General features: G+C 41.5%; 1 protein-coding gene across 10 annotated transcripts in view; it reads right to left on the reverse strand.

The window, feature by feature from the left end:
* LOC120538390 (band 4.1-like protein 1) overlaps positions 1-25108 on the reverse strand; it is a 329511-nt gene that overhangs the window by 35822 nt on the left and 268581 nt on the right. For 5 of the 10 annotated variants that reach the window (XM_039767891.1, XM_039767890.1, XM_039767894.1 and 2 more), the window contains 2 exons: positions 15971-16021; positions 10038-10142 (listed from right to left, as the gene is read on the reverse strand). In XM_039767891.1, coding sequence (XP_039623825.1) covers positions 10038-10142; positions 15971-16021 — 156 coding nt within the window. Of the gene's footprint in view, positions 1-10037; positions 10143-15203; positions 15298-15970; positions 16022-25108 lie in introns of all 10 variants that reach the window. The other 5 variants (XM_039767892.1, XM_039767898.1, XM_039767900.1 and 2 more) reach the window with 3 other exon arrangements.

Below are 25108 nucleotides of genomic sequence, written 5' to 3' on the forward strand. Positions count from 1 at the left end.
AGTGAAGGCAATAATTGAGCATCTTAGCAAGGGGATGGTTAAAAGTGAAAACAGTGCTTTTATTAAAAACAGTCAACAAAAAAAACAGTGTTCATAAATAGTGCAGTTCATTCAATAAATAAATAATCCATTAAAAGAACACGTGGAGGTTAAAAATCAATAGAAAAAACAATCCTTTAAAACGAGAGGTTAAAATCTTCTTTAGGAAGCAATCTTAAAACAATAACAAATCCGGTGCAACGTCTCTGTTAGCGTCTCTGTTAGCGTCTCACCTGCTTATCCCGTTTGGGCTTAGCAGCAGGCAAGACGCTCTCTGCAGCTGCCCTCCTACAACACACGCGAGACTGGAGACCTCCCGATCCCTGGCTCCGGTATGGCACTCATCCCAGTCCCCGAGACTTGATTACCCCAATAGCCAGGACGCACACATTGGGGACTCCACCACCAAGCCTCCCGACTTCCGCTGCCTTTCCACGGCCTTCTGCGGCCCGTCGCTTTCCTCCGGGCACTCCCGCTACCTGGTCACTCAGCGGGAGCAACCTCAACTCAAACGCCTGGGTGTCGGCCTAACACCCAGCTTTCTCGCAGCTGCCCACGAGCGCTCGATCGCGCGCTCACCACACTCACGCACCGTCTGCTTCCTCGCTCCCTGTAACCTCCGTCCTCATCTCCTTTTTTTTTTTACACCCTCCACAACCGACTCGCGCTTCTTTTTAAAACGTGAGGGGCCATCACAGCTGTAGCATTAGCCACGGGAGCAATCACGAATGTGGGCAGTTCCTCACCTGTGCACACGGTGAGAAACGCCCACATTGACGACTGCCCCGCGGCTCGCTACAACATCGCCTCCCCTCACGAAGCCGCCTCGGGTGCGGTGATTATTTAAAAATGGCCTTTGCTCAGTGAGCTGTGGACCCACAACACCACACCTTGGTGCAATAGCCTGAAAAGCACAGTCCCCACGTAGCTTAAGCCGGGTATGAGTGATGACTAAGAGGCCTTGGTGCCCAGACCTGAGTGCCCGACAGGCTGTATGGCAGTACAGGAGGCCAGTGATATACTCGGTGGCTTGTAGAAAGCACTATTGGTAAGCACCACAATTTAAAAAAATAATTCTGTAATAAACCTGAAGCCACTGCAAAGCATACCAAGAGGACGAGGAGGAGACTGGGAGCATGCGCTGATTTTAGCGCATTGCCGCAGCCATCACACGGCAAATCACCCGGATTGAGATCCGAGTGCAGCCCTGCAACGAGTCATACTCAGACTAGAATGAGTTAAAAGCCTAGCAGCTGCATTTTTGACTAACTGTAGCTGAGAAAGGGAGGATGAATTCAGGTCAGTGTACAGTAAACAGCATTACAGTACTCAAGAAGCAAGGAGATAAAAGCAGGTACAAGCATCTCCAATTCTGGTCTTGAGATTGCAGTCCTCAATTTAGAAACAGGAGTGGCTAACAGAGCTTACTTGTGAATCTAGGCTTAACGACTGATCGAAAATAACCTCCAGATTACATAAATTCGATATGGCAATTGGAGAGACAGAAGCCATCTTGAGATTAATCTCAGAGTGATTTTAGATGGAGCAACAATTAGAACCTTAGTCTTAATCTGAGATCAACAGTCAACCAAAATGGACAATTTTTCAATTTGATTAGGTTTAAATGAGAAAAATGTATATTATCCACATATAGGTGATATGAAATGTACTTAAAAGAGTTTATAATCTGAGAGAAAGGAAGAATATATAAGGAAAGCTGAGAACCAACCCGTGTGGCACTCCACAAGTCAGAGGGGCACTAACAGACATAAGGTCTGCAACACCATCCGAGAGGCTCAAATTTAGTGTGTTTAATCACTTAATGATGCTGACACATTAGGTCGATTGAGCTAAAAATGTTTTGCTGCTGATTTTCATTTGTTCTCAGCATCTGATGCTTCCTGTTTCAGTGTTGAAAAATAGTCAGCCACCATTGTAAGGTTCCACTTGACTCGATACTGCTTTTTCAACATTGAAATTTCATGAAGAAACCTTTCACCACGTTTGTCACTAACTACAAAGCGATTATAAAGGAGGAAGGCCAAGTGTGAATGTAGACAATGAATCTTTAGCGGTATGTTGCACTTCCTGTTTTTTTGTGCATGGAGCATGTTGTCAACTAGCTATAGTCATATGAAAAAGTTTAATTCTTTGGATTTTTGTTTCTCATTGGCTGAGCTTTCAAAGTAGCAACTTCCTTTTAATATCTGACATGCCTTCTGGAAACAGTAGTATTTCAGCAGTGACATTAAGTTTATTGGATTAACAGAAAATATGCAATATGCATCATAACAAAATTAGACAGGTGGATAAGTGTGGGTACCAACAGAGATATGACATCAATACTTAGTTGAGCCTCATTTTGCTAATCTAACAGCCTCTAGACGCCTCCTGTAGCCTTTGATGAGTGTATGGACTCTGGATGGAGGTATTTTTGTCCATTCTTCCATACAAAATCTCTCCAGCTCAGTTAAACTTGATGGCTGCCGAGCATGGACAGCCTGCTTCAAATAATCCCATAGATTTTCGATGATATTCAAGTCAGGGGACTGTGACGGCCATTCCAGAACATTGAACTTCTCCCTCTGCATGAATGCCTTTGTAGATTTCGAACTGTGTTTTGGGTCATCGTCTTGTTGGAATATCCAAGCCCTGCGTAACTTCAACTTTGTGACAGATCCTTGAACATTATCCTGAAGAATCTGTTGATATTGGGTTGAATTCATTGGACCCTCGACTTTAACAAGGGCCCCAGTCCCTGAACGAGACACACATCTCCACAGTATGATGGGACCTCCACCAAATCTGACAGGAGGTAGCAGGTGTTTTTCTTGGAATGCGGTGTTCTTCTTCCCCCATGCAAAGCGCTTTTTGTTATTACCAAAAAACTCAATTTTTGTCTCATCAGTCCAAAGTGCTTTGTTTGAAAATGAATCTGGCTTGTCAAAATGAGCATTGTATACAACAAGTGACTCTGTTTGTGGCCTGAGTGCAGAAAGGGCTTCTTTCTCATCACCCAGCCATACAGAAGTTCTTTGTACAAATTGTGCTGAATTGTAGAATGATGTACAGATACATCATCTGCAGCGAGATGTTCTTGCAGGTCTTTGGAGGTGATCTGTGGGTTGTCTGTAACCATTCTCACAATCCTGCCCATATGCCGCTCCTGTATTTTTCTTGGCCTGCCAGACCTACTGGGTTTAACAGCAACTGTGCCTGTGGCCTTCCATTTCCTGATGACATTCCTTACAGTTGAAACTGACAGTTTAAACCTCTGAGATGTCTTTTTGTAGCCTTCCCCTAAACCAGGAGACTGAACAATCTTTGTTTTCAGATCTTTTGAGAGTTGCTTTGAGGATCCCATGCTGTCTGTCACTCTTCAGAGGAGAGTCAAAGGGAAGCACAACTTGCAACTGACCTCCTTAAATACCTTTTACCACTCATGATTGGACACCCCTGTCTATGAAGTTCAAGGCTTAACGAGCTCATCCAACTAATTTGTTGTTTCAAGTAATCAGCATTGAGCAGTGACAGGCATTTAAATCAGCAAAATGACAAGGGGACCCACATTTTTACACAGCCAGTTTTTCACATTTGATTTAATTTCATAACTAAATACTGCTTTGCTAAAAATCTTTGTTCGGAAAACACCCCAGCAGTACTCAGATGTTCCTAGGAAATGAAAGACATAACACTGTTATCTTTTTTGTTGAAAGTAGAGTCAATTATTACGCAGGATGAGAGGGGTTCCCAGAGTTTTTCATATGGCTGTAGATGTAGTTTGGTTGACAAGAACAATCTCAACAACATCCTTGAATGCCTTCTGTATGATTTCCTCCATACCCAATATCAGATCTTTAAGCTGCTTGTCACTGATTTCGTGTCTGATTTGTGGGCCAACACAAATGACTTACTTAAGGCTGATTGATACCTCCAGTTATGCACGTAGGCTGCACCATCAAAAGCAGTTTACAATTCTCTGTGGTGCCCCACCGCAGGCACATGCTTGAACGTTTGTTGCCAGTGTTTGTAGCACGTGAGAAAAGCAAATGATCCACTAAATTCCAGGAAGTTTTTGCCCTTCTCACTATTCCTCTTGCTACACACTTTCTTCTGTGGGCAAAAGTATTTGTCTCTCACGTTTTTCTATTTTCATAGATTTACCTACTTCCTTCCAGACCGAAAGATGATCAGATGAACAGGAAATATTGTAGTTATCGAAATAGCCAACCAGTTGTAAGGGTAGGGTTTCCATTGATGCGACACATAGTGACATTCTTGAGGAGGTGTGCATCAGATTATGCGGCAGGAAAGCTGTATTCTGTGTGGGTGACAGCATACTTATGATGTAGGCCAGGACCAGATTAAGACCTTTAGAGGACCTAAGCACAGAAAAAATTTTGGTGCCCCATTTACTGTATATCTAATTCAAAATATAAGCAATAATACACCGTAAAATAAAATGTTATCTTTTCAAATGAAACAAAACTTACAGTAAGGTGGAGGCATGTGGGAGCTCCTTTCTGTGAAACCTGGTTCAGCTGCACAATTTGTAGTTTGACAACACATGGTTCACGGTACATGGAAATTGTCTGTGGTGCCCCCGTACCCTAGATGCCCTAAGCACATGTTTATTTTACTTAATAGTTAATCCAGCCTTGGTGTAGGCTCGACACAGAAGTATAAATCAACATTTAATGTTGGCATCAATTATTCATGGAAAAATTTGTCTCAGATATCAAAATCCTTTACTTCCGCTGTTCATCAATTTCGCAAAATTTCTCACCAGTCCAGGTTTTTTATGAAGAGGAAGCAAAAATATCTTTTTTGGTTCGACAAGCGTTTTATGTGCCACACTTTTCTACCCTGTAGCCAAATTGCTTATAGAGCTGCCAATTCTTTTTAATTGAAGTAGATTCTTTTGCATGGCTGTTCCAGTCACAAATAAACCAACAGGACTTGGATTATCCGAGCTGCATTTCTAGAAGAACTGCCGCTACTTTTTGGTCTCTGCTGATGATCCATTTTTAAGTATTGTAGTGTATGTGCTGTAACATGAGAGGAAAGCACAAAAATAGGCAATTGCAATAAAACACGTGCAAGGAAAAATCGGGAGTGTGCTCCCCTCGACTTTCTCGTATACTGAGATAGAGGAAAAGGTCATGAGAACTACTTCCAGTTGCGTAATATTTCTGAAATAACATATCTCTTTGAGTCTCATCATAACTGATAATATCGATACACAATCATTATTCTCTATTTATAATCAAGCTTTATATGAAAATGATATTTTCACACTTAGGGAGGTCGAAAACAGTGATGGAATTTCTTTCATGATTACATATGCATAACCTCGATTACGTGCAAAGTAAAAAGAGTTAAAGTCACCTAACATAGAACAAGTGTTTGCATTATATAATATTTTTTTGCAATAAATTGTTATAGGTAAACCTGCATTTAGCTACATTTAATTATGATAATGATGTCGGAAATAAAAAAAAAATGTGAAATTAAATGTATTACCAGGAACATGATGGGGACGTAGCAGCTTATTGTTCCCATTTACATGGCATGTTCAATGTTTACACGTTATTGTTGAACTGATAATGTATAATTTAAAATAAAATTAATAGCAGTTATTGAAAGATACGCGTTATATTGAACACAGTTTTTAGTATCATGTACACATTTATATTTCCATGAATCAAAAAATTTGGATGGTTGTTGAAATAAAATAATTCTTCTGGTTGAGTAATTTTTCTCAAATTTCATATCTGTTTGCTTTTTATCATTATAAATATCTATATAAAATTTGAATCATCTGTCCATAATTATAACCATAGTTTACGTGAAAGTATTCAGTTAAATTATCACTTCCGGTTTCCCAAAAGTTGCTAGGACTCCTTATTTCTGATTTAAAACAGATGTACAAAATCTCACTGAGCAGGTCAAAGTGTTTGAGTTATACAAACAAAATTTCAAAAATTGTAATTTTGGATTCAGGAAGGTCAAGATTCATCAAAATCTCGAAGTCGAATATTTTCACAATTCCTATACTTTCTCTATACATGGTATTTTCGGACTCATGAAAGGTCTAAAATGGCAAGATTCATCAAAATTTCGACATCAAATATTTTCACAATTCCTGTACTTTCTCTACACATGGTATTTTCGGACTCATGAAAGGTTTAAAACTCCAAGGTTCAACAAAATCGTGAGGTTGAATATTTTCTACTATTTTTTTACTATGTTTACGAGAAAGTAAAAAGGCGATTGTTTGTGTTTACCAACCACAGATACTGGACCTCCAAATCACATCTATAAATTTTGTGGTATAGCCCACACCTCTGAAAAAACAATACACTGCTTTCTCTGCGTCATGTAAATCAGGGCACAGAGTGTCAGAGAGAAACAAACGGGACTTAACAAAGAGTGGGCAAAGAAATAAACAAACTTAATATGTGGGATTATGATGGGGCTTCTTCACCACATATAATCTAACTCCGTGGTTCTTAACTTGGGATATATCTACCTTTGGGGGTGTGAGACCCATTTTTCTGGTGATGAAAGGCAATGTTCTGGAGATGTTTAAAAAATATCCATTTAAATAGCAACAGAAATGTAATTATAGACTTAAATTCCATTACTGACTGACTAATTAATATAAATTATATTTAAATGATGTCAAAACTTGATGGGGTGACATGCTATGTCTTCTCTGAGATTAATACGAATTCACCCACCTGACTGTGCATCAGATGATTTTAGTCTGACAGAAATCCCCAGGGGTGTACATCAACCCAGAGTTCAAGCACTTTGCTGACTTCTCTAGTTTTCTTTTTTCTTCTCTTTTCTAGTTTTTTTTTTTTTACTTTTAATACTCAGTGCTGTTGGTTCAGTTAGTTTTCTGTTTTAAAGTGTCAGGTTTCATCCAAGCTACACAGCTACAGTATGTTGGTATTCTTTAAGGTGAGCGATGGCATATTTGTGATATTTGAATTCCTTTGTGAGGTACGAGAACACGTATAGAGGTGATTTTGCTGGAGCTCATGGCCCCCTGGTAAGACCAGATTGAAGAAGCACACAAAACAACGTGGGCCAAGTATGAAGGGTTGATAGCAGAGTGCAGAAGCATGGGATGGAGGCCAGATGTCAGTCTATGGAAGTAGGCTGCCAGAGACTTTGCAGGTCAGTCTCTTTATTGAACCCAGAAACTCCTTGGCATATCTGGACTACACAACAGAAGGGACATCAAAAATGAAAAGAGTTGCTGAAATGGTTTCTAGGTAGCTTTGGTTCAGAAGGGCTGCACATTGATGTAGCACACTACTTGGACACAAGTTGGGTTGCCCAGATGAGGGTGCCTGATGATCAAAGACAAGAAACACCTCAAGGCCACTGATGATGTGTCCAAGATGCACTGCATTACAAAACGAAAGAATCCAGGGAGTGACGTCTATGGAAAAGTTTAGGAACCACAAGTTTAGCTGATGCCAAAAAACTCCCTCCAAGGGTTACAGAGGGCCATTTGAAGATAGGAAATCACAAGTTCAAGGTTTCTAGTGGACTCATCACTATCTACAAACAAGACAGTGTACAGAAGCCACTAAGAAGTCTAACAGAATGTTATATAGCAGGGTGCGTGGAGTAACTCCAGCGAGCTTATGCTTAAATTATACACTCACTGGCCACTTTATTAGATACACGTTCCTAGTACCAGGTTGGACACCCTTTTGCCTTCAGAACTGATGTAATTTCTTATGGCATAAATTCAACAAGGTGCTTGAAACGTTATTAAAGGATTTTGGTCCATATGGAGATGATAGCATTACACAGTTGCTGCAAATTTGTCGGCTGCACATCCATGATGTGAATCTCCCATTCCACTGCATCCCAAAGATGTTCTATTAGGTTGAGATCTGGTGACTGTGTAGGCCATTTTAGTCCAGTGAACTTACTGTCATGTTCAAGAAACCAGTTTGAGATGATCTGAGTTTTGTGACATGGCGCGTTATCCTGTTGGAAGAAACCATCAGAAGATTTGTACACTGCAGTCATAAAGGGATGGATATGGTCAGCAACAATACTCAAGTAGGTTGTGGCATTTAAATGATGCTCGATTGGTACTAAGGGACACAAAGTGGGCTACAAAAATATCCCACCATTACACCACCATCGATACAAGGCAGGATGGATCCCTGCTTTCATGTTGTTGACACCAAATTCTGAGCCTAACATCAGAATATTGCAGCAGACGTTGAGGTTCATTGGACCAGGCAATGTTTTTCTAATCTTCTCTTTTCCAGTTTTGGTGAGCCCAAGTAAATTGTATCCTCAGTTGACTGTTCTTAGGTGACAGGAGTGGCACCTGCTGTGGTCTCCTGCTGCTGTAGCCCATCTGGTTCAAGGTCCGACGTGTTGTGTGTTCAGAGATGCTCTTCTGCACACCTCGGATGTCATGAGTGCTTATTGAGTTACTGTTGCCTGTCTATCAGCTCAATCCAGTCTTGCTATTCTCCTCTGACCTCTGGCATCAACAAGGTATTTTCGTCCAGAGAACTGCCGCTCACTGGATATTTTCCCTTTTTTGACCATTCTATGTAAACCCTAGAGATGGTTGTGCATGAAAATCCCAGTAGATCATCAGTTTCTGAAATACTCCGACTAGCCCGTCTGGCACCTACAACCATGCTGTGTTCAAAGTCACTTAAATCACCTTTCTTCTCGATTCTGATGCTTGGTTGGAGCTTCAGCAGGTTGTTTTGACAATGCCTACATACTGAAATGCATTGAACCGCTGTCTGGCTGATTAGATATTTGTGTTAACAAGCAGTTGAACAGGTGTCCCTAATAAAGTGTACTGTAACCTGATCAAGTGAGCTTATGCTAAAACTATAAATCGCACTAGTGAGGCCCCACTTGGAGTGCTGTCTACAGTTTTGGTGTCCGGGCTACAGATAAGACCTAGCAGAGGTACAGACAATCCAGAGGAGATTGACGAGACTGATTCCTGAACTAGAAGAAATGAGCTATTAGGGGCGAAGTAAAGGAGTTGAAACTTTTCAGTTTAACCAAAAGGAAATTTAAGAGATGATATGGCTGATGGAATTAGTCGATCTGGACTGTTAACTTTAAAATGAGTTCAACAAGAACACACGGATGCAGTCGAACACTTGCTAAGGGTACATTTTGTGCAAACATTATAAAGTTTTTCTTAGAAAACCACCAAAATATGGAATAAGTTACCAAATAGTGTAGCAGAGGGTTGGTCTTTACGCACCATCAAAAGTTGACTTGATGTTATTTGGGAGAAATTAGGTGAATAGGCTTTGTCACACATGTGCACATGGGAGGCAGCAAAAGGGTCTGAATGAGAGTAATTCCACGGCACACCAGGGGGTGGCGGAGTGCACTACCTCTCTGTCTCACTCATCTGAAGATCAGTTATGGGAAATCCCGCCTGGACCTGATGACATCACTTCCGATCCCACCCCTGCTGTTGACGTCACTTCCTGTACCAGTCCAACAGATGACGCCACTCCCTCCGGTCACCTTTAAAGCCGCCATCTTTGCGTCAACAAGGCCATTCAGCTGTGGACTCAAGACCTATACAACTCTGTACTTAAAAATCTGTCCATTGCAGGCAAGAAAAATATACGGGTGGCTACCCCAAACCATTTTTTGTGTGGCTTTCTTTTGTCGTGCTTATGACAGCTTGTTAAGCTTTTTTTTGGGCTTATAATCATTCTAATGTTCTAATGTTGTTAGAATCAATATTGTCACATGTTCGGAGTGCGCTGAAATTCTTACTCGTGTCTGCTTAAAAATACGCAACACGTCACTACTCCCTGACACCGTAATTAGTTAGTAGAACTACCTTACCCCTAAAATGCGTTATGATATGTAGTTACGACTACAGGATCACCTTTCCTTCCTAACCTCTATGCTCAAAACAACATCATGATGTGAAGATCCCACAGGTACATTTAGAAAGTTACCTGCTCTGTTTTCTCCATCACAGAATCTTCTGCTGGTGGCACGATGTCTTTGGCTTCTGTTATCTTCTGGACCAGGATGGTTGTTTCCTTCTTTGAGAGCTGAAACTGCAGAGACAGAAACAAGTTTAGGTTCCAAAGGAATGGGGGCAGACAGGCGACAAACTATCTTAAAGTGTCCATTTCTATATTTTGCCTGTGAATAAGACAAGGCACGGAGCAAACAGTCATATCATTTGACTGCAAAAGCCTTTGAATGATAAGCATGGGATGGAGCACAACTTCTAAACTGTTTAGTTAAGACATGACACCGTCTTCATGTCTCAACAGTAAAATGAAACATTAGTCACACACAAACACACACAGCCATATTAGGCAGACAGAGCAGAGATTCCCAACCTCGGTCCTGAGGACCCCTGGTGGCTGCAGGTTTTTGTTCCAACGAGCTTCTGTTTAAAATTTGACTCCTGGGCTAATTAAGTGATGTGTTATTTCCCAAATTCTGTGTTTTGTGGGAACAATATAGAAATTAGAAAACTAAGTTTGGTAAAAAAAAAAAATATTAAAATGTATTAAGCAGTTATAATAATGTATTTTTTTCTTTTTAACAATAATTTCATTTTGATTTTTGTTCTGTTTTTCTGGGTATTCTAATTGTTTAATTAATCCATTGTTTTCTAATTAGTGGGTCTGACACTAAAGCAGTTACAGCCTTTGATTATTCAGTGTCGTTTTCCCAGGGGTCTGTTCTTCTTGTTTTTAATTATCATTAATAAGATACAATTAAGGGAGCAAACTGCACAGAGAAAGGATAAAATATAATGAAAGAAACAAAAGTGAGTTAAGAATTTAAATCTATAGCAAAAATGGAAATATTTCTAAATCTCTCTATATATAAAATCTAATGTCTGTCTGTCTGTCTGCTTTTCACGGGAGAACTATTTAACGGATTTAGATCGGGTTTTTTCTATAATTTGCCTGAACATTCCGGTTGAATTTGCGTCTTCTCTCATTGCGTTATGTATCACAGTTTGCTTACAGTACCGATTTATTTGTGCAAATCTGAGAGACACACAGTAGGCTGAAGAGAGGGAGCCCTCCTCACTTGCACATCTGCCTCTTGGCTTAACCTTAACTCCGCTTAGTTAGCAAATGAGAGAACTACTTAACGGATTTTGATAATTTTTTTTCTATAATTTGCTTGAACATTCCGGTTGATTTTGTGACTTCTCTTATTGCGTTAATAATCACAGTTTTATTGCAGGAGTGATATATTTGCGTGAATCCGAGACATGGGCTGTGGGCCGAGGGGAGGGGGAAGAGTGACGTCTGGAGTAGGGAGCTGGGCTGGGCCCTCCTCACTGTCCTTTTTCACTACTGCACGGGCAGAGCTACGGGGGACGGCTAGAGCCTTATAAATGTAAACAAGAGCAGTGTTTGAGGGTGGCAAGTGGGGCAACCGCCCCAGTCCCCACACCAAAGGGGTCCCCGCTTTTGAGGTCTGCGTGTCCTGTTCAAGCAGATTTGTTGAGTTATATTCTCCAGTATACAGTAATCCCTCGCTATATCGCTTCGACTTTCGCGGCTTCACTCTATCGCGATTTTAAATGTAAGCACATCTAAATATATATCACGGATTTTTCGCTGGTTCGCCGCTTTCTGCGGACAATGGGTCTTTTAATTTAGGTTACATGCTTCCTCAGTTTGATTGCCCAGTTGATTTCATACAAGGGACGCTATTGGCGGATGGCTTAGAAGCTACCCAATCAGAGCATGTATTACATATTAACTAAAACTCCTCAATGCTAAAAGATATGCTTCCCGCGTGGCGCTTGTTTTGTTTGCTTCTCTCTGTCTCTCTCACTCTCTCTGCCTGACGGAGGGGGTGTGAGCAGAGGGGGCTGTTTACACAGGGGCTGTTTGCCTAGAAGATAGGACGCTCCTCTACAAAATGCCGCTTTATCGCGGTGCTTCTGTATACTTAAAAGCACGTATTGATTTTTTGATTGTTTGCTTTTCTTAGCGAGCGCTCTCTCTGACATTATCTGCTCCTGGGCTCTTTTGAAGATAAGATATGTTTGCATTCTTTTAATTGTGAGAAAGAACTGCCATCTCTGTCTTGTAATGAAGCACAGTTTAAACTTTTGACTAAAGGGTGTTATTTCATGTCTAGAGGGCTCTAATAATGTTAACAGTGTGGGAGAGTTTATAAGGGCTTAAAATATATAAAAATAACCATACAAACATATTGTTTCTACTTCGCGGAAATTCATTTTATCGCGGCAGAGTCTGGAACGGATTAACCGCGATAAACGAGGGTTAACTGTATATATCTATATATATATATATTGTGGACAATGGCCGGCAACTTATCCCGGCCAATACCCCCAAGCCGCCAGGTGGAGCCCTCCCTGCAATGTGGAGATGCCCCGAATTCCAGCAGGGCATCATGGACCTTGGAGTTTTCCTTCACAGCCCTGCTGGATACCATGGGGCCACCAGAGGATGCTGCAGGGAGGCTCAAGGATTTGTATTCTCTGTATAGCCCGGAAGTACTTCCCAGTCATGAGGACGGAAGAAATAAAGTACTTCCGGGCTGAAGGAAAAGAGGAGTTTTCACCTGACCCGGAAGTGCTGGGGAATCACACGGGTTGAGGACTTTAAAAGGACTATGGGAAACCCCAGCAAGTTGGGCCGAGTTGGGAGGAAGGGTGACTGAGCTGCTAGGTGGATTGGAGGATTGTATTTGATTATTGATTGTTTATTGTATAGTGGAGGTGGAGGTGCTTTGTGCACTTTATTATTGTAAAAATAAATTTATTTGGACTTTTATCTGGTGTCTGACGCATTGTCTGAGGGTTCAAGGGGACGAGAGCTCCCACTATCTGTCACAATATATATATATATATATATATATATATAAAAGCCAAATACCACTGACTCAATCATTATGAAATCTCCCGATCCGTGAGGACTTAGGTCTTGAAATTTGAAATGTAGGTTACCCTTGGCCCATAGGTGCTCATTAAGAAACGGTTTTAAAAATTTGTGGTCCGAGCAGAAAATTTCTTATAGTTTTTTAGACCCGTTTGTATGTCTGTCAGCTTTTCACGAGAGAACTACTTAACGGATTTAGATTGGGTTTTTTTCTATAATTTTGCTTGAACATTCTGTTGATTTTGCAACTTTCTCACGATAAGTATCAGTGTTCGCTTGCGGTACCAATTTATTAGAGCAAATCCGAGAGAGACTCATCGGGCTGCGGGGAGAGGGATGGAGCCCTCCTCACTGATGCGTATGCCTTGGGGAGTAACCTTAACTCCGCTTAATTAGTGAATGACAAAACTGCTTAACGGATTTAAATTTAATTTGCTTGAACATTCCGGTTGATTCTCTCATTGCGCCAAGAATCATAGTTTGCTTGCAGGAGCGATATATTTGCGTTAATCTGAGATAGAGGCTGTGGGCCGAGAGTAACGTCAGGGGTCAGCGGTCACTGTCCTGTTTCACTAATACACGGGTGAAGCCGCGGGGGATGGCTAGTATATATATAGAGATGCCTCTAAGAGGAGCTCTTTTAAAATCCCACATCAAGGTCAAATCCCGTACACGTACGTCTTTGAAAACATTCCAACACCTTCATCATCCGAAAAGGGTCGCCAGTATAATCCCTTCATAAAACAGGTATAGCCGATTAATCGCTGAGTTCCTGCATATCGAGACTCAGAGTGTACTTGCAATTTGGGGACTTTTCTAAAAGGAGCCCTGCTAATTTCAACATCACAATTCGCACTGTTGTGGTTTTGTCATGAATTCTGAATTGCACTTTTTTAATAGATTATATCGTTATATTTTGATAAAGTCCACGTGTTATCTTGCAAAAATTTAGCTGAATACTGTAATGAGAAAATCCAGTGTATGTTACATTATTTTTATTAAATGTGTTCGCAAGTTTATACAGTCCACACATACCAGTAACAGCATTTGACGTAACCGGCCCCGCATGGGGTTAGTCAGCCCGGGGACCCACACACCCCTAAGACCGCCTCTGAATATAAAAACAATCCCTCTCTGCTTTCTTAATGTAGAGTAAGAGAAGAGCAAAAAATAGAAGCTAATTAATTGAGATCATTGTTATCAATTGTCACTGATTGTGAATCTGGTTGAGGCAAAAACCTGAAGCCACAGTGGGCCCCCAGGACCAACTTTGAGAACCCCTGGCTTAGTACATTTTGATATACTGTATATATATATATATATATTTTTTTTTACCAAAGTTAGTTTTCTAATTTCAATATTTTTCCCAAAACACAGAATCTGGGAAATAACAGTTTATTATCTCAGGAGTCCAATTAAAAACAACAGCTGGTTGGAACAAAAACCTGCAGCCACAGGGGGTCCTCAGGACCGAGTTTGGGAATCTCTGATACAGATGTTTTTCAGATGTATAAAAGCATGAAGACCTGAGTTGTGAAAGGCATAGATATCTGAAATCTGTTAACATCTGGAAGTGTGTTTCCAAACCAAGAATCAAACAGAACCAGATGCATCTATCCACAGTCGGTTTCACTCATTCAAACAAGAACTCAGGTCTTCATTGTGAAAGGATGGTGGCATAGCCTGCATGCCTTTAAAAAACAAAAATCAGCAACAACACTACGCAACAAAAAAACAAAGGGTGCAAATTATGTAGCCTGACTAGAGATGCATGCCTTCCTTGTAAATGAATGGGGACACAGTTATCAACGAGGTTGACCAAGCAGCCACGTATCGTTCTAACGTGCTTTGTACATGCCAGCAAAACAGATGATGGTGGGTCATGCATAGGCAATGTGCCCAAGTAACCAGTGGAAGGCACAGTGAAGTGCTCTGCAAATGTGAAAGGAGGAGTAGCGATTTTTGCTACCTCGTTTTGTGAAAGGTCTTCCTCATCTTTGCTTTGGCTTTCAGGGAACTGCTTCTCCTGAGAAGACATGAGCCTAGCCGAGAAGAAATGTGAGGTCTCCTCAAAGTCATCCCGGCCTACTTCAGGCAGCCTGTCCCGGTCACCCAGTTCTGACATGCCTTTGGAAAACTCTTCCACGCCAGTGTGTAGGTCCATGATGACAGTGAAGTCCACCTCGGCCTCCAGACTTGAGGTCGAGCTGACGGTGATGCTAGAGCACTTACGCTCGATACCCAGGTGAGTCTCCTTTAGGTACAACGTCTCCCGCTCCTGGTCATCCTCCGAGGCTGAGCCTGGACGCCGCTCCCATGGCTCCCTCTGAACAAGAGACCGAGACACAGTAAGAAACATGGAAGTGAGCGAGACCGCCATGTCATTGCAATCTGGAGGGATGGAGGTGATCAAGAATGAAGACAATGAGGGTGATGGATGATGATAATGATCAAGAGGGGTAAAGCTGATTGGCTCACAATGACCATCATCACTGTTAGGCTGTCTAGAGCAGTGTAGCGTCAGCATTGCTAGGTTAGTATACCTTTGTTGCTTAGCTTTGGATTTGCTTTATATGCTCATGACTCTGTAGTCCAGTAATGGAGCAGCTCAGACAAAGCAAAGAAGACCTTGAGCTGAGACCAAGCAAAGTGCCACTACCTGCTGTTATCATTAGCATGTTATTAGCATTATCTGCCTCGAAGTTAATACTAAGCATCATCAATCACATTCATTTAGCAACTTAACACAGTCTAGAAATCTTAGCTCAGGATCTATTTAAAAAATAACATGAGTATAATGAATCATTATAACCACATTGTTGACTCGTAGAGCCATTTAGGCTAATGCAAGGTGAATGAGCCATAAAATACAGAACAAACACACAGTGACTGGCATACGATAAGCACAGGTTATGAGAAGAAGGTCAAAGGGAGAGAAAAAGACAGAGAAAAGCTGCGACATTGCAAATTAAAAAAAAAAAAAAGATAAATACAGCAACCTGCGATTCATTGAGTGCTTCTTCATATATGGCGGGTGCAGAGAAGGGCTCCTGCAGAAGCAATGGAAAGCGGGTGAGAGTTAATCAAGCACAGCCCAGGCAACAGGAGCAAATCGAGCTTTAAGACCACTTGTCAATTTCACTGATTCAGCAAGTCCACCGACTTCCTTCTTTGCTCTGATCATTTTACAAGAGAGGATCATCACAAAAAGGTAAAGTAACTGTTTTGGAAAGTATAAGCTAATGATCAGCTCGTGGCACAACTCAAAAGGTTGTTTGTACTCGTCAATCGGTCAAAGCATTAGTACAGTATGTACCACATGGACACACGTCTCTGAAAGAGAAGATTAAGAGCATGAAAACGTTCAATTAGAGCAGGCCTTCGTGACCAACTTTTATCAATTGCTGAAATTTCCAAAAAGAGCATTGAGAGTTCACCATAAAAGGCCTTCAAAGTTCTACATGTCATCTCATCGCTATGTTTCTGGTTCTGTTCATTTCTGTGAAAATGCCTCCGTGTCACCATCCCTCCTAACCCGTTAACAGCTTAATGGGCTTAAAGTGGAGAAGGACAAACAAATCATAATTGCCTTTATCTTATCTCGCTCAGTTGGAAGAACCCCACACCACCTCTTTTAAGTCAGTGGGCAACTGATGCTCCATTTAAGACTGGAAAAAATCAAATTCTCACTCACAGGATCTGTCCAAAACCTTTTTTTTTTTTTTTTAATATGGCAGGATCTAACCAATAACATTTTAGAATAAATTTCTCTATTGGGGTAATGGATACTCTTCCTTCCTTGCTGAGTTCATAGATTTGCTTTGTGCGCTGACTCTCCTATCTTTCTTTTGGGTGGACGGTGTATTTTGGTTTGGTTAAGTTTAATTTGATTCTATGAATTGTCATTTGCTTTAAATTGAAATCAATAAAATATATATAAAAAAAATTGTGTGAAAATGTGTTTATACCGTTTTACTCGTGTACCACGCGCCCTCGTGTAAGACGCGCACCCTAATTTTTACAAAGAAAATCGTGAAAATCGTTTTGCCCCTTGTACGACGCGCATTGTAAATGTATAGGAAGTGTTTAGAGAGAGAGAGAGAGAGAGCGCGCGCGCGAGCAAGCAAGCGAACTAGAGAGAGAAAGAGAGAGAGCGCAATCAAACGAGAGCGAGAGAGAGAGAGAGAGAGAGAGGGCAAGCAAGCAAGCAAGCAAGCGAGCGAAAGAGAGAGAGAGCGCAAGCAAGTGAGTGAGCGAGAGAGAGAGAGAGAGAGCGAGCAAGTGAGAGAGAGAGAGCGCAAGCAAGTGAGTGAGCGCGCGCGAGAGAGAGAGAGAGAGAGAGCGCGAGCAAGTGAGAGAGAGTGAGAGAGCGAGCGTGAGTGAGCGAGCCCAAGCACAAGAAGTAAACATTACAGAGAATTACATTTCCTCATGTATGACGTGCACCTGATTTTCTAATGCTAATTTTCGGGAACAAATGTGCGCGTGGTACATGCGTAAATACGGTATGTTAGCTGTGCCTTCATGTCATCACCAACAAGTTTTAAGTATTCAGTTAATTGATTTCTCATGCAGGAAAGAATGTCTCCACACATGGAATAATGGTAACAATTTCAAAAATATGAGTATCAACAGTGGAATATATATTGTCACACACGTGTGCATGGGAGGCAACTAAAGGGCTTGAATGAGGGCAATTCCATACCAGACCAGGGGATAGCGGAGTGCAATAAACCCTTTCTCTCTTTCCTCTGCAGACCAGTTACAGGAAATTCCGACTGGCCCCTAAGTTGTCATTTCCGGTTCCGGCCCCAATGACCTCATTTCCAGCTCCGACTCTGCTGCCTCACTTCCTCTGCCCAACCATAAAACCGCCATTTTTTTTTCCTGCAAATCAGATTCTGTTTTGGACTAATTTTTGTTAAGACCATTCAACTAAATCTTTGCTTTTTTTGACAGCCTGTTTTCAAGTATATGGGTGGCTACCCTCAAACTTTTCTGTGCCATTTGTCTGTTCAAGAACAAGTTCTTGCCCTGTCTGTCTGGTGGGGTGGCTTTCCCACTTGTTCACTCCCAAAGTACCACACGCTCCTCTTTTTCAATTCTCCTCTCTCTCCCTCTCTTACAACGCAGAGTAGTGGCTCTGAGGCTAGGGCTCTGCGCTGGCAATCGGAAGGTTGCTGGTTCGAATCACATAAAAGCCAAAAGTGACTCTACTCTATTAGGCCCTTGTGCAAGGCCCTTAACCTGCCATTGCTCCGTCCTGGGTATGACGTTAATCTGCATCCAGCCCTGCAAGTAGGCATGAAGACCAACCTGGCACTCCAGCCACCATAAAAAAAACCTCCCACTGTTCCATTTCATCTGAACTCATGTGGTGCTGAGGTGTCACCCGTTGCATGGCTGAACTCAGGCCCTAACCTGGGGTCATGAGTTGGTTTGTCATGTGGTGGAAGCGGCAGTGTGCTGTATCAGCGTGTGCTCCTAACCTCTCCTTTTCTGTCTGTCTGTAGACATTAAGCCTTCATCCAAATCCTATTGTGTTGATCCACTACCAGTGACATACTTTCAAATTCCTGTTCCAGAGCTACTTCAGGTATAGTATATGTGGCAACCCTCTACATTATCTGCACTAACACAGCAGCAAAGTGCACTTTATTGGGTCATGTGACTCTTCATAGAACTATTGTTGGGCCGCTAGGGCATCTTAACAGCATCAAAGGCCCCCAGGCAAAGTAGTGCGCTGAGACCCCTGTTTTGATAGCAAAATAGAAACATACAGTGCATCTGAAAAGTATTCACAGTGCATCACTTTTTCCACATTTTGTTATGTTGCAGCCTTATTCCAAAATGGATTAAATTCATTTTTTTCCTCAGAATTCTACACACAACACCCCATAATGACAACGTAAAAAAAGTTTACTTGAGGTTTTTGCAAATTTATTTAAAATAAAAAAACTGAGAAATCACGTGTACGTAAGTACTCACAGACTTTGACATGTAGCTCAAAATTGAGCTCAGGTGCATCCTGTTTCCCCTGATCATCCTTGAGATGTTTCTGCAGCTTCATTGGAGTCCACCTGTGTTAAATTCAGTTGATTGGACATGATTTGGAAAGGCACACACCTGTCTATATAAGGTCCCACAGTTGACAGTTCATGTCAGAGCACAAACCAAGCATGAAGTCAAAGGAATTGTCTGTAGACCTCTGAGAGAAGATTGTCTCGAGGCACAAATCTGGGGAAGGTTACAGAAAAATTTCTACTGCTTTGAAGGTCCCAATGAGCACAGTGGCCTCCATCATCTATAAGTGGAAGCAGTTCAAAACCACCAGGACTCTTCCTAGAGCTGACCAGAGCTGGAGGTGACCAAGAACCCGATGGTCACTCTGTTAGAGCTCCAGAGGTACTCTGTGGAAAGAGGAGAATCTTCCAGAAGGACAACCATCTCTGCAGCAATCCACCAATCAAGCCTGTATGGTAGAGTGGCCAGACGGAAGCCACTCCTTAGTAAAAGGCACATGGCAGCCTGCCTGGAGTTTGCCAAAAGGCACCTGAAGGACTCTCGGACCATGAGAAACAAAATTCTCTGGTCTGATGAGACAAAGATTAAACTCTTTGGTCTGAATGCCAGGCGTCGCGTTTGGAGGAAACCAGGCACCGCTCATCACCAGGCCAATACCATCCCTACAGTGAAGCATGGTGATGGCATCATCATGCTGTGGGGATGTTTTTCAGCGGCAGGAACTGGGAGACTAGTCAGGATAAAGGGAAAGATGACTGCAGCAATGGACAGAGACATCCTGGATGAAAACCTGCTCCAGAGCGCTCTTGACCTCAGACTGGGGCGACGGTTCATCTTTCAACAGGAGAACAACCCTAAGCACACAGCCAAGATATCAAAGGAGTGGCTTCAGGACAACTTTGTGAATGTCCTTGAGTGGCCCAGCCAGAGCCCAGACTTGAATCTGATTGAACGTCTCTGGAGAGATCTTAAAATGGCTGTGCACCAACGCTTCCCATCCAACCTGATGGAGCTTGAGAGGGGCTGCAAAGAGGAATGGACGAAACTGGCCAAGGGTAGGTGTGCCAAGCTTGTGGCGTCATATTGAAAAAGACTCGAGGCTGTAATTACTGCCAAAGGTGCATCGACGAAGTATTGAGCAAAGGCTGTGAATACTTATGTACTTGTGCTGTCTCAGTTTTTTTAATTTTAAATAAATTTGCAAAAACTTTAAGTAAACTTTTTTCACATTGTTATTATGGGGTGTTGTGTGTAGAATTCTGAGGAAAAAAATGAATTTAATCCATTTTGGAATAAGGCTGTAACATAACAAAATGTGAAAAAAGTGATGCGCTGTGAATACTTTCCGGATGCACTGTACATAGGCATAAGAAACATTGTGGGCCCCTATTCTCCTGGAGCCCCCGGTTAGTGCCCATTGTGCCCGTATATTAAGATGGCCCAGTGCAAGGACGGCCAACTCCGATCCTGGAAGGCTGCAGTGACTGCAGGTTTCTATTTCAACCCAGTTACTTAATTAGAATCCAATCCTCACCAATAACGGATCTTAATTAGTTTCATGGCTTATACAATTTCTTTTGTCTTAATTTCATTCACCTTATACAATTTCTTGTATTAGGAATTTGCTTGTTTTCGCACACCCCTTGGGGTCAGCTATTGTACAATACAGCACCCATAGAGCAAGTGCAGGTTAAGGGCCCTGATCAAGGGCCCAGCGGAGTAAGATCTCTTTTGGCAGTAAAAGGGATTCGAATCAGCAACCTTCCATATGCCAGCGCAGATCCTTAGTCTCAGAGCTTGTTAGTGTTTAAACTCTACCATCTCAGTTCATTCTTAAATCAAAGATTTTTTTTTTACTTTCTAATGATACATTTATCATCCAAGTGATGTAAAGATGGCTAATTTTCAGTTCTTCACTTTCTCTTCAGTTTAATTCTGAATACTTAATTAAACCAACAACACAATGGTGGAAATGTAGACAAGCTCGATGTAGAACTGCAGATTCCTTTTTCTTTTGCATCTTATTGCTAATAAGAAGTAGTTAAAACAATGCATACAGGCTGTTTAAGACTAAAATAAGCAATTAAGGGTTCAAAATCTTAACAAGCGAGAACACTAAAATGAACCAGAAAAATATCACTTGAGCAGTAAGTGTTTTGTCAGCAATGAATGACTTCTCATGAAGCAATTGGGTTGGAACAAAAACCTGAAGCCACCGCGGCCCTGCAGCACCAGCAGTGTTGCTCAGCCCTAATTTTAAAGGGTCTGAGCCTTAAATAGCAGATCAATTAGTAGCAAAAACTGGTCATTAATTATGAAAATGGCTAGAACGAAAACTTGTAGCCACTGTGGCTCTTGTAGCTCTCTAGGATCAGAGTTGGCTTCTCCTGAACTATTGCTTGATAAACAACCATTTTGTTCTGAGAAGAGTTCTTTGCATATGAAGTTGGTTCTTTGTGCTTTGAAAAACTTCCTAATATGTGAAAAAAAAACTGAAATCTTTAATCTATGGAAGGCTTTTTTTTTTAAAGAAAATCTGTGTTACTGAATGAAGCAAAGGTCCTCTTAATATCACGACCCATTGGTATTTCACAAAACTATTTACACCTAGTCATAATTATTTATTGTACAGAACCTGTTATGATTCTAATCACATAAAGGGTCTTTCTGGAACCTTCATATGGATTGGTCTTTTGGGAGCCAAAAATGTCTCCCCTATGGCATCGCATTAACGTATTGTCTGGCAGTCCCTGATGTCACCTCATTTTTGATTTAAAGAAGGCCAAGCTTCTAAAGCAGTTGCCTGCCTTGCTGTTCTTTTTTAGTTATGATACTGTTGGGCGAGTAGCTGGTAATCGGCACCATAACAAGCATGGAATTAATGTTGACACAAGATTTTCAATATAGAAGCATTAAAAGGCAAATAAAATTTTAAAAACTGTTGAGCATAAAACAAGGAGCTATACAATTTTGCACTCCTAAGGCCATATCTGGAGTACTGTGTGCAGTTCTGGTCACCATACTACAAGAAAGACACAACAGCCCTTGAAGTTGTGCAGATGAGGGCAACCAGGTGCATCATGGGACTTAAGGGCATGTCCTACTGGGACAGACTCAGAGAATGTTAAACTTGCTTAGTCTCAAGCGGCGGAGGCTGTGTGAAGACCTAATCCAGGTCTACAAGATACATCGATAAAGAAGATCCAGCTGAATTCTTTCAACATATTTAGATGCCAGTTGAAATTAAAGAGAAGTACATTTAGAAAACACTTCTTCACATGGAGTTGTAGGAATCTGGATCATACTATCAAGACATGGAGTTAAAGCAGAAACCTGGACAAAATTTGTGAGGTCTCTTGATGAGATGCTGGGACAGCTTAGCTGTTAGTTATTCGAATGAGCTTGGTGGACTAAATGGTCACCTCTCGTTTTGTCGAATTTTGTATCTTTTTACTCTTCTTAAGAGATGTAATCATTAACATAAGCAAAGACTGCAATTGTTAAAGATAATATACTATTGTCAAAACTAAAAACATTCATCAAGGTTTGTATTCAATGGACTACAGCTATCTCACCTGCTCTTTGGCACCACCCTGAAGCTAAGCGTGTTTGGGCCTGGCCTGTACTCGAATGGGAGACCCTCTAGTAAAAGCTTGGTTTGCTGCTGGAAGAGATTTTGGTGAGGCCAGCAAGGTATGCTTACCCTGTGGTTTGTGTGTAGAACCTAATGCCCAAGTGCAGTGACTGGGACACTGCACTATAACAATTGGCATCGTCTAAGACTAGGGCAACCCTCTACCTCTCTTCGATCTCCCAACCTCTCCCCCGCGCTACACGCCAGCCACTTCGCGTCTCCGCTGCTCGCATTGTGAAGGGGTGGAGCTAAAAGCACGCTATGGAGATGCGGACGGATCAGCTGCTGGCTTGCTGCTGCCGGGCTGTGTGTTCTGTTTGTCGCGCTGCGCGTCGATCATTTAAAAGCCTGTACAGCAGCTGTCCTTTTGTCTTGCGGGATGTTAAAGTGTCTCCCGCGGGACGTCAAAGTGTCTTTCTAGAAGATCTCGTCTCGACCCAAGTTTTTTTTATTATAATAGAGAGACATAAAACGAAGGTGTTATGTATTGAAATAAATGGAATAATGATTGGTAGTATTCCCAGGAAGCAGGGGGCGCCACAGTGGGGTTAAGAGATATCTTGGACAAGTGGTTACAGAAAACGTTCTTAGTTAAAAGCCTACTGTGCAGTTAACCTAACTTCTGGCCTCAGTGTCTATCATTGAATATCTGCCGTCATCAGCCTCAAATTACCTAACATAACAGAAGGATCTATAGAAATGAGCAGAGTGTTTCCTGATGTCCTAGCTAAATTGGCCATTATGGCCTGGTCATTCTGGCCCTCTAATCATCCCCTGTCTCTAATTGTCTAACTGTCTCTCTCTCACCTTTACCACCTAGTAGCTAATGTGTGGTGAGCGTAGTGGTGCAAAAATAGCTGACGTCACTTCATTCAAGTAGATGCTACACATTCGTGCTGGTTGAAGTGGTTACCTACTGTTTATGTAAAGCACTTGGGGAAGGGTAGAAAAGCACTATATGATTGTAATTCATTAATTATTTTTGAACCGGAAAAGTAGTTTGGAATAAGGATTTGCTAACAGTTGTTCTGATTTACCTGCAATCTCTGAGAGAAGAGATGAGACATCAGAGCCGACCGTCATTCCAATCGCAGCACTGATGTCACATGCCGTGGGCTCTGAGGCCACACGCCCTTTAGCAACCGGGAGTCGCATCTTAACGACAGGACTCACAGAACAGCAGCATCTACCTCTCGAGAAGACTTTTGGATTCAAAAACTATTGGCAAATTTGGACTTGTCATACTCCCAAACCCATAACAGGAGCAAAAATCCAGAAGAAAAAAAACGAAAACATGAAATCAAATCATGGCCACTACTGGCTTATCTGAATTCTTGTGTTTAGAAGCTTAGAGCATTTTGAATGCTCTCTTTCTCATGGGTGGGGTTGATTTGATTCAAACCTAGTTTTGTAAAACTTGACTTGCTTGTATGGTATGTCTTTTTTAAATAAATTCAATAAAATGTTAAAAAAGAGAACTCTTTCAATGTTGAACGCTCACATCCACAACCTTTCTGCAATTCGTTCTGATTCTGTTAGTAGGTGTACTGCCCCTCTTATAACAAAAATATCGATAATACACCATAAAATCATTAAACAGTTCAAAGGAGGAGAGTCGCTGTGGTATAGAGTCAAATTGCTATTAATCCATATAAAATATTGAAATTAGTTTTGAATTTATGAAACACTTTATTAACTCATTAGAATAGAAGCAACTTTTAGTCAGTTACTGCTATGTAGCAAGACCTTATCAAAATGTTTAAAGTTTAAAAAGCACCAATGACAATTGTACTGTAGAATAAGGGCAACTTGTAGTGCATCTACATAACACTTGGTTTGGTCTGAATAACACTTAAAAACAATCAATGACCACTTTATGGCCTAACAAAAGGGTATCTATTAGTCACTCACTGGCAAACTGGTACAAGACCTTAACACAGCCCTGGCAAGTGACTACCTGATACAATATAGTAAAGTCCTGAACCTCTGGAATGACTTGGGCTCGAATTCTACGTGATTTTGGTTAAGCCGGAGTCAGACTCGGGGCGACATTTAATGATCTGCCTTTATAGTGTTAAGCCTGAATAACTCTGAGGACAATGTTCTACTGCCATCTAGTGGACAAAATAACATTAAGCTGAAAAAATATTTGTATGTGTTTTGCCACTCTAAGGTAAATTAAACTTAAATCAGAAGCTGTAAAGTGAGTTTTAGAACAAACTGAAACTGAGCCATTAGTGGAATCAAGTGACAGGAATGACAATGTGAATTGGTCATTAGACATTGACACGGATAGTGAAACGGATGCATACAGCACTGTACAACTGAACTGCCTTGATATGCCCGGTGAATTTGGTCACCTAAAGATTCAAAGTACTGCAAGTAGTTTCCTCAGTAAAAGTCAAAATAATTTCAATCAAGTAGAAGGACAAGAAATACATGAGACCCCACTGTTCACAATGCAGTAACTGTTGTTGAA

This window comes from Polypterus senegalus, chromosome 10, assembly GCF_016835505.1.
Source record: "Polypterus senegalus isolate Bchr_013 chromosome 10, ASM1683550v1, whole genome shotgun sequence".
In the NCBI taxonomy this organism is placed as follows: domain Eukaryota; kingdom Metazoa; phylum Chordata; class Cladistia; order Polypteriformes; family Polypteridae; genus Polypterus; species Polypterus senegalus.